General features: G+C 39.6%; 1 protein-coding gene across 1 annotated transcript in view; it reads right to left on the bottom strand.

The window, feature by feature from the left end:
• ACOXL (acyl-CoA oxidase like) overlaps positions 1-11,065 on the bottom strand; it is a 395,915-nt gene that overhangs the window by 110,071 nt on the left and 274,779 nt on the right. Inside the window, 1 exon segment of the mRNA XM_007470234.1 lies at positions 9,989-10,100. Within this exon segment, the coding sequence (XP_007470296.1) occupies positions 9,989-10,100 (112 nt within the window).

Here is an 11,065-nt window from a genome sequence, read left to right as displayed (position 1 = left end):
CTTTCCCTTTTGACTCAGCCTTGCAGTGTGGAGGAGGGCAACATGAATCAGATTTTTAAAATCATTCTTTTCCAGGTGATTCCTACACACCCTGAAATGGGGGAGCTACCAGTGCAGTAGAAGAATATTACAGGTGACGAGAGACAGACATGAGTAAACTGGTTAACCAGAACAGTTTTCATCCCACCTGGATTATCATCCCTCTACCTGCCCAATTTTTGTTACCCACATTTGAAAATAAACAGTCATCTGTTAAACATATTGATTACTCAGGGGATACATTTTTCTCCCCTAGATTTTTCTCTATAAAATGAAGTCCTTAATAAAATATTCTCAAAGTGACAAGTCATTGTTTATTGTCTCCCCCGCTGCCACTAATGGGGAAGTGATATAGTGACCGTGATGAACAACGTTTGCAGCATGATTTTAGAAAGCTGGAGAAGTGGAGCTTCCAAGACAAGCCATGGGGCTGGGCTCCCTCCATGGCCACCACCACACAGAAGGACATTTCCTGGCTCCATTTTAAGTTAAATTCTGGCTGCACCAAGGAGGGAAAGGCAGTATCAGATGATAGGTCTTAAGTGAGGACCTAGGGGTCTTGACTCTCTAACTCTGTGAACTTCGAGCCCTTAGTGCTCCCTCTAGGGTAAGAGGGAGATGGGCTATCTAACGCGTGTGAGCTAAGTGTCTCCAAAATAAAATGTGCATTTGAGGAAAATTAAAGGGTATTACTATAAAACAAAAAGAAAAGCAGACTCTGGAGCCCACGCATATTTTTGCTTCTTGAAAAGATCCTGAACCAAATCACATGGTTATTTTTACAAGATCTTGGCATTCTAGATGAAATCACCCACCTTTGGACACTGTTTGAAGACTATTCTCCAGACTCCATTTGGGTCAGATGTTCAAATTGCTGACCAGGTCATTTTATTTCCAGATACACCAAATTAATGTAGGTAGACGTAAGCCAATATATAGCTAGCTGAACAAAAAGCTGAGCCATAAATACAAACTTAAATGTAGAAGTCAAAATTCTTTTCCCTAAGCTTGTAGGTTCTGTCATAATTTAGTACTTATTTCAGTCTGCCTTGGGCTATAACTAGTGGACTTATCCCAAGGTAGGAACATATCTTAATAATCTTTGTAGTCTTCCCATGCTTAGCCCTAGAAAACTGTATTGTTTAATGAATATTTAATTGAATTGACTATTAAAATGGTTACACTAATGGTAGTAACTCAGATAATTAACATGAGTGCAAGGTTATCATTTCTTAAATGCTTTTTAAAAAACATATTCTGGGCTTCCCTGGTGGCGCAGTGGTTGAGAGTCCGCCTGCCGATGCAGGGGACACGGGTTCGTGCCCCGGTCCGGGAGGATCCCACGTGCCGCGGAGCAGCTGGGCCCGTGAGCCATGGCTGCTGGGCCTGCGTGTCTGGAGCCTGTGCTCCGCAACAGAAGAGGCCACAACAGTGAGAGGCCCGCGTACCGCAAAACAAAAACAAAAACAAAAACATATTCTATCTCATTTCATTCTTGCAACAAATTTGTATTGTACTTACTCTTATTATCCCAAATTTATGGATATAGAATTGGGATAATAAGGCTCAGAAGTGGTAAGACATAACTGTCTGATTCTAAAACTCTTGTATTTCTTTGCCATGCCACACACCTAATGTTTGTTTGTTTCTGACCAGAAAACACACTTGTATGTGTGTAAAGTTTTTCTTTTCTCAAAATAATAAGAAAACAGTTCACACTTGTGAACTATTTGTTCTCTGGAAGAGAACAATTTTAACCAGAAAATTGTTCTGAATATTTAATAAGTACCAGAGAGCATCTAATATGATATGACATACTCCCAGATAAAAAGTGAGAAAGCTGGAGAAACAAAGTGTTAAAAAAAATGAGTGTGGACAAATGTGGACCTTGGGGATGTACAATTTCGTTCAATATTTGCAGCGAACACTTTGGATGTAAAGTCAAAAAACTGCATTGTTAAGAATGTTCATTATGGCACTGTGTATAATCACCAAAAAACTAGGAGCATAGAATATTGGGGGATCATATTCTTATTGACATAGAAAGAATGTCTATGTCATTCCCTATATTATTAGACAGACAGAAACAGTGATTTTAAAAGACTATAATCTCCTTCTGTAATTCTGTTTCAACAAATTGTGTCAATGCCAAAACTATTGCATGATTTTTGCTTTCTGATGCTAGATTAGTTACCCATTGCAGTGCAACAAATTGTCTCCAAATTTAGCATCTTAAAACAAAGGAACTGTTATTATCTGACATGGTTTCTGAGGGTTTTTGGATCTGGGCGTGTCTTGATTGCTGCCTCTGGCTCAGGCTCTGCCATGAGGTTGAAGTCAAGTTGTTGACTGCTCCGGGGACTGCCATCTCTGGAGGTGTGAGTAGGGCTAGAGGAAACACTTCAGTGCTCATTGACGTAGATTTGGAAGAAGTTTTGCTTCTTTGCCACGTGGGCTGCTCATGACATGACTTCCCCCAGAGACAGGGATCCAAGAAAGGGAGGGAGAAACTAAGGTACTTTTATAAATGCAATCGTAGGAGAGACTTACCATCACTTCTGCTGTATTCCACTGGTTCTACAGACGAACCCTAGTACAGTGTAGAGGGGGCTGTATAAAGATGTGACTGCTACGAGGCTGGGATTATTGAAGGCCACCTTGGACCCTATCTATCACATCCCATCCTCACCCTTCCCCAAGCCCCAAAAACTCTCTCCCATCCCATTACCAGCATTGGTCCAAATTCCAGAAGCTCATCATCTACACCTTGTTTAGGTGCAGATAAGTTTCCTCAGATGTCATTCCTCCAGAACAGTTCCTCTTGATTTGAAGGTTTTTAACTAAAGAAACAAGTCATTTGTCCCCTACGTGGCCAACACATACTAGTGGATTATACTCTTGCTCAGGAAAGAAGAAAATGGGAGGAAAACAGGGGTCAGAAATCCACAGAAATTCTGAAATCCGGCTGAGCCACTGTCAGAAGTTCCTTGATTAGGATTCAGTCCTACCCATGCCCAAGAGTTTCTTTTTCTCCATGGCTCTCGGCTCCACCTCTGGGCTCTTGGTTCCTTCCTCTGAGGCATCCTGCTATCATGAAAGGTACACATGTTTGTGATTGGGTCATTTCTTCAACCAGCTTCTGGCTTGAGGAATTCTGGCGGTTCAAAGCCACATTTTAGGGTTTTGTTAGATCAGAACCCAACTTTGAGGTGCCCAAATCTGTATTCGGTGTCTATTGCCATGTAACAAATACCCCCCACATTTAGCAGATTAAAGCAAACACTCATTATTCAGACAGTTCCTGAAAGTCGGGAATCCAGAAGCCTGATGGTTCGGGTCCGGGGTCTGTCAAGGTTGCAGCAAGCTGTCTATGGCCCCACTCCTTATAGGGTCTGAAGGTCTGACTGGGGCTGAAGGATACACTACCAAGATCACTCATGTGGGTGCTGCCAGGAGGCTTCAGTCCTTGCAGACTAATACCCCCGTCTTCTGAAAGATATCTGAAAATAACTTGCTGTTGCCCAATCTATACTTATTCTTCTTTTTAAAAATCATTTTTGTTTCTGATGTATATAACTATACATCACTGTATGTAATTAGATTTGTTTCTGTACAAAACGTTCATGATTAGATTTATTTGTAATCTGAGAGTCTATGCTTTTATTAGGAGCATGGAAAACTCTTTCATTTCATATTATAGCCCAGTTTAAATCTAATCCTCCACCTTCTAGATGTGGAAGCTGGAGGGAGTTATGGTCCCCAAGGATGGAAATGTAACAGAAGATGCCTCTCCATGGCTTACTGTGGATTGAATTTAGGGATCATAATGGAAAAGTTCATTTCAAGGGATTACTAGACCAGTGCACTTCAAGTCAAATCATCAGTCTTTGGGGGCCAGGGAACCAGGGGGAGGGGATTTGTACTTATACAAATTAGACAAGGGGCAAAGGGGAAGTCACAATGAACAGGAAGAGATTTGGAGAAGCAATCCCTGGAGAAAGTCTCAAACCAGGGAGCAAGTGGCAGCGGAAACTCTCTAAACAGTCCTTCAGGCTCGGTGTAGGAACATCTAAAGGAAAAGCATCAGAGGGTCTTAGAGGCCTCCAAGAACTTGCTTTCTGATGTGTCTTCTTTACTCTGTCTCTGAGTGCACAAACTTTTGGTCACGTATTTACCTTTGCTGCATCTTCTGTATTGATTTGCATAACAAGCATCCTATGTTTTGTGCTCATGTTGACTTTTTTTTTTTTTTTGGAATACTCATAGCAGCTTTGTTTTTAATAGCCCAAAACTGGAAATAACAAAAATGCCCATCAACAAATAAATGGATAAACAGATTCCAATATATCCATGCAATGGAATACTACTTGACAGTGAAAAGAATGAACCACTGCTACATAAAGCAACAAGGATCAATTGCAAAAACATTAATCTGAGAAAAAGATGCCAGACACAGAAGAGTACATTCTACATGATTCCATTCTGATGATATTCAGTAATAGGCAAGATTAAAATCCAGTCTATAATGATAAAAAACAGAACCACTGATACCTGGGGCTGGGAGTACTGGTGGGCATTGATTGGAAAGAGGGAATGTTTTGGGGTGATACAAATGTTTTTTATCTAGATTGTGGTGGTCATTTCATGGTTAAATAAATTTGTCAAAACTCATTTAAGTGGATGCATTTTAATTGTGTAAATTGTAATTTTTAATCTTTTTTCAGCTGTATTAAGGTATTATTGACAAAACTGTATACATTTAAGGAATACAACATGATGATTTCATATAAATATACATGGTGAAGTGATCACCACCATCAAGCTAATTACCTCACATAGTTGATTTTCTTTTTCTTTTCATCCCCTTAGCACTCTCCCCCATGGTAGGCACCTGTTTGTTCTCTGTATCTATGGGTCTGTTTCTATTTTGTTATGTTTATTTATTTTGTTTTCTAGACTCCACACATAAGTGAAGTCATATAGTATCTGTCTTTCTCTGTCTGACTTATTTTATTTAGCATAATACCCTCTAGGTCCATCCATGCTGTTGCAAATACAAGGATTTCCTTCTTTTAATGACTGAATAATATTCCATTGTGTGTGTATATACATCACATCTTTTTTATCCCCTCATCTTTCGATGGACATTTCGATTGTTTCCATATCTTGCCTATTATAAATAATGCTACGATGAACATAGAGGAGCATATATCTTTTCAAATTAGTGGAAGTGGAATTGATAGATTGTATGGTAATTCTCTTTTTAATTTTTTGAGGAACCTCCACACTGTTCTCCATAGTGCTTTTACCAGTTTACACTCCCACCAACAGTGCTCAAGTGTTCCCTTTTCTCCACATCCTCTCCAACACTTGTTATCTGTGGTCTTTGATAACAGCCATTCTGACAGGTGTGAGGTATCTATCCTTGTGGTCTTGATTTGCATATCCCCGATGATTAGTGATGTTGAGCACCTTTTCATGTGTCTGTTGGCCATCTGTATGTCTTCTTTGGAAAATGTCTATTCAGGTCCCCTGCCCAATTTTTAATTGGGTTGATTGTATGTTTGTTTGTTTGTTTTTGATGTTGGGTTGTATGCATTCTTTGTATATTTTGGATATTAACCCCTTATCAGATATATCATCTGCAAATATCTGCTCTCAGTAGACTGCCTTTTCGTTTTTTTAAAATTTTTATTGGAGTATAGTCGCTTTACAATGTTGTGTTAGTTTCTACTGTACAGCAAGCCCAGAGATAAACCCACACACCTATGGTCACCAAATCTGTGACAAAGGAGGCCAGAATACACAATGGAGCAAAGAGAGCCTCTTCAATAAGTGGTGCTGGGAAAACTGGAGAGTTACATGTAAAAGAATGAAATTAGAACACTCCCTAAAATACAAAAGTAAACTCAGAATGGATTAGAGACCTAAATGTAAGGCCAGACACTAAAACTCTTAGAGGAAAACATAGAACACTCTTTGACATAAATCACAGCAAGATCTTTATTGACCCACCTCCTAGAGTAATGAGAATAAAAACAAAAATAAACAAATGGGACCTAATGAAGCTCAAAAGCTTTTGCACAGCAAAGGAAACCCTAAACGAGACAAAAAGACAACCCTCAGAACGGGAGAAAATATTTGCAAATGAAGCAACGGAAAAACGCTTAATCTCCAAAATATACAAACAGCTCATGCAGCTCAATATCAAAAAAACAAACAGCCCCATCAAAAAATGGGCGGAAGACCTATATAGACGTTTCTCCAAAGAAGACATACAGATGGCCAACAAACACATGAAAAAATGTTCAACATCACTAATTATCAGAGAAATGCAAATCAAAACTACAACGAGGTATCACTTCACACCGGTCACAATGGCCATCGTCACAAAATCTACAAATAATAAATGCTGGAAAGGGTGTGGAGAAAAGGGAATCCTCCTACACTGTTGGTGGGAATGTAAATTGGTGCAGCCACTACGGAGAACAGTATGGACATTCCTTAAAAAACAAAAAATAGAACTATGATGTGACTCAACAATCCCACTACTGGGCATATATCCTGAGAAAACCTCCCCTGGTGGTGCAGTGGTTAAGAATCCACCTGCCAATGCAAGGGAAACAGGTTCAAGCCCTAGTCCGGGAAGATCCCACATGCTGCGGAGCAACTAAGCTCATGTGCCACAACTACTGAGCCTGCACACCACAGCTACTGAAGCCCGTGCACCTAGAGCCTGTGCTCCGCAACAAGAGAAGCCACCATAATGAGAAGCCCGTGCTCCGCAGAAAAGAATAGCTCCCACTCGCCCTAGAGAAAGCCTGTGCGCAGCAACAAAGACCCAATGCAGCCAAAAATAAATAAATAAGATAAATTTTACAAAAAGACACATGCACCCCAATATTCATTGCAGCACTATTTACAATAGCCAGGACATGAAAACAACATAAATGTCCATCAAGAGAGGAATGGATAGGGCTTCCCTGGTGGCACAGTGGTTGAGAGTCTGCCTGCCAATGCAGGGTACGCGGGTTCGTGCCCCGGTCCGGGAAGATCCCACATGCCGCGGAGCGGCTAGGCCCGTGAGCCATGGCCGCTGAGCCTGTGCGTCCGGAGCCTGTGCTCCGCAACGGGAGAGGCCACAACAGTGAGAGGCCCGCATCCAGAAAAAAAAAAAAAGAAAGAAAAAAGAGAGGAATGGATAAAGAAGATGTGGTATATATATACAATGGAATATTACTCAGCCATAAAAAGGAACGAAATTGGGTCATTTGTAGAGACATGGACGGACCTAGACACTGTCATGCAGAGTGAAGTAAGTCAGAAAGAGAAAAACAAATACTGTATATTAACATATATGTGGAATCTGAAAAAGTTGATGTAGACGATCTTATTTACAAGCAGAAATAGAGGCACAGATAAAGAGAACAAATGTATGGATACCAAGGGGGAAGGGGGGGTAGGATGAATTGGGAGATTGGGATTGTCATATATACACTATTGATACTATGTATAAAATAGATAACTATTGAGAATATACTGTATAGCACAGGCAACTCTACTCAATGCTCTGTGGTAACCTAAATGGGAAGGAAATCATGTTGACTTTTAATGTAATGAAACATATATTTTAACCTATGTTTTTCTCTAATGATCAAACAAGACAATGCCTTTTGCCTACCCTGCGATTAAAGTAAGAAATTGAGCATGTTTTTACTTTACTTTAGCTTTTTTTATCTTACCTTAAAATATATTAGGAACCAATCTATTATAGACCCAATGACACAAAGGTTTTTTTTTAATTCATGTTTTTTTCCAAAAACATTTTTTAGCTTATGTATTTAACTCTGGAACTAATTTTTTAAAACACATAATTATTCGTAGGCTGATTCACATGGACCATCAATCCTTTTATATCTTGACTTCCTTATTTTCAAGTTATTACTTTTAATTCTTTTTCATGTCCTATTGAGTAGGTCTGTGAATAATTTTTAAGGAAGGCCATGGGAGTAAAATTGCTTCTGATTCTTAGATTTCTGAAGATATCTTTCCACTGCTTGTACTCATGAATTAAATTTGGTTTGGAATGGTATGCTTAGATCATGAGTTTCCTCTTTAGAGGAGTAGGTCTTACTCCATTTGGAGATGGTGAATAAAGATTTAAGTTAAGCTTGTGTTTTCCATTTGTTGATAAACTACTATTTTCTGTCTGGTTGCTTTAATGAAATTCTCTTTACTCTGGATTTGCAAGCTATATCCAGGTATGTTTATTTTCCTATTAAAATCTTGATTTTGTTTTTACACTAAGAAAAATATATTTCTTTTGTGTTGGTTATTATATTTCCGCTCCTTTTGTTCCAACATTTTCAGGAATATTTCAGGAATATTTCTTATCCATGGGTTGTATTTCTACTATTTTCACTCTGTGTTGATTATCATCTCATGCCATTTCATCATTTTTTAAAATTAATTAATTAATTTTTAGCTGCGTTGGGTCTTCATTGCTGCGCGCGGGCTTTCCCTAGTTGAAGCAGGTGGGGGCTAATCTTCACTGTGGTACACGGGCTTCTCATTGTGGTGGCTTCTCTTGTTGCAGAGCATGGGCTCTAGGCGCGCAGGCTCAGTAGTTGTGGCTCACAGGCTCTAGAGCACAGGCTCAGCAAATGTGGCACACGGGCTTAGTTGCCCCACAGCATGTGGAATCTTCCTGGACCAAGGCTCAAACCCGTGTCCCCTGCATTGGCAGGTGGATTCTTAACCACTGCATCACCAGGGAAGTCCCCATGCCATTTCATCTTTATCCTTTACTTCTACAGTCTTGGAAAGCTAGTTCATAGATTACATTTTCTCCATTGTTAGTTCTACTTATAAGTGCATCTTTGCCTTTGATCGCATCCTTCTCTTACTTTGGCTGGCTCCATGTTTGATAAGGGCAGGGAATGTGGAGAGACTTAAACCCACCTGGATGTGTCCTGGGCATCCAGCAGGAACTCTCCTCAGACCTACAATCGAAGGATGGAGTGGTTTGCACAAACCTGGCCCAACTTCCAGCAGGTACTCATCAGTCTCTCTGTTTCACAAGGTGGATTTTGACCATTTCTGCTCCCAAGGCTCTTCTGCCTCAGAGCATTTCCGAAGAGAATACCCATCCCCATGTGCCATTCATCCTCCTCCCGCTCTGTGTTGTACTGGGAGATGTGATCTTGGAATCAATATAAAAAGAGATGAACTGAAGGGGGAGAGTTTCATGGGACCCAATTCTGGTCCTCTTGGAACATAATTCCTTTGCAGAGGGGGAGCCGTGGTCTGACTTCAGGTTATGGTAGCCCTGAGGTCCTGAGCCTGGGTAGAAAGTGGGATAAGTAAAGCCTTCTCTTGGGGTCTTGTTGTCTATTCCATGTTGGGATTAGGAGATGAAACAGATATTGCTGGGGCGGGGGTGCTTCCTCTAACCAACCCCATTGGTATAGTACTTGGTGCAAATTCCCTCTAGATTTCTTATCAATGCTGATAAGAGGTTTTATGTTTTTGCAGAATGTCATGGGCATTTTAATAGGAAATAGAGTGCATCTCAGGCTAATTCAATGGTTAATTTTCGCATGTGCCTGATGCACCCAAACCCCAAGAAAACAATGTATTCGTTATTACATACAGACAATGACTCTTCAATTCCAATAAGGGTTAAAAATTACCCCACTCATCAACTCCCATGGCAGCCAAATGACAGTTGCAGGTAAAATTCTAAAAGATGCTGCACAAGAGATAATCACTAGCATCAGGGCCACCAAAGCGAGCAAGGCTGTCATGCAAAATGGCTTGTAGGAATTCTAGCCATTTCCAGAAGCTTGTAATTATGCTGACTCAACTTGTATTACATTTAGCAGATAGTTCACCAGCAAGAATATGCCTTAAACACCAAAAGGAAAACTATAACACAATGTATCTTTACCTTATAATAAATCCGGGCCACCAAACCCCACTGAAGAAACCTTTCATGAAAATTGACTGCTTTCAACAGAAAGGCGAGATTACCAACTGTGTCCATGTTAAACGCCAGGAAACTGAAGGAAAAACACAGTGACCATCATTATTATTTTGCCCTCACCAAAGGATTTCAATTTGAAAGAAATAGACAGGGTTTGTTTTTTCAAAAAGAATTTCCTCCCAATAGATAAGTAGTGTAAGTACATGTAATCATCCCCTTGCATCTCTTACTTGCTGTATTTTGTGCCTCTTCTGGCTATTTTTTGGATGAATGCTTGGATCTAGTTATTCTATGTGGTCCTCCTTGTGATATAAGGATAATTTGGTTTACTGCTTTTTCCACTTATGACTTTTTTAATCTTTTAAAGAATATTTTATTTAGCTTTTTAAAAAATTTTTTATTGAAGTGTAGTTGATGTACAATATTATATGTTACAGGTGTACAATATAATGATTCACAATTTTTAAAGGTTATACTCCATTTAGTTATTATAAAATATTGGCTATATGCCCTGTGTTGTACAATATATCCTTGCAGCTTATTTTATACCTAATAATTTATACCACTTACTATTGTATTATAATAGTGTTTAATATTTTACATAGTCTTCCTTCATTAACAGCTATATAATTTTCATGAAGTAGGTTTATAATAATTTACCCAACATTGTTGGACATTTGTTGTAAGAGTGATTATAAATGAATAGTAGTAGTCAAATATATCTGTCACAGAGTACTTGGCAATGAATAATATTTCTCAAATACATTATGTATTTATTGCTAACTATTGCTGTGAATTATTCAATAATCTCAATAATTCTGTGATGTGGATACTACAGTTAACCAATGTACAGTTGGGAGAATCTGAGGCTCAGCAAGATTCAGTAACCTGCTCAGGGTCACAGAGGCAGAACACGTTCAAGCTCAGTGTTCTCAGGGGATGCCTGTATTGAAGGGAAGAGGAGTCCCAGAGGGCAGTGAGAGGGGTGTGGACAAGCGCAGGGTAGAGTGTGTCACAGAGATGGTGACTTTCTTCAGCAGG

This window comes from Lipotes vexillifer, unplaced genomic scaffold (genome assembly GCF_000442215.2).
Source record: "Lipotes vexillifer unplaced genomic scaffold, Lipotes_vexillifer_v1.1 scaffold1139, whole genome shotgun sequence".
NCBI classification, from domain to species: domain Eukaryota; kingdom Metazoa; phylum Chordata; class Mammalia; order Artiodactyla; family Lipotidae; genus Lipotes; species Lipotes vexillifer.
The sequence above is the reverse complement of the archived record's forward strand: the minus strand, read 5'-3'. Positions and strand labels throughout refer to the sequence as shown.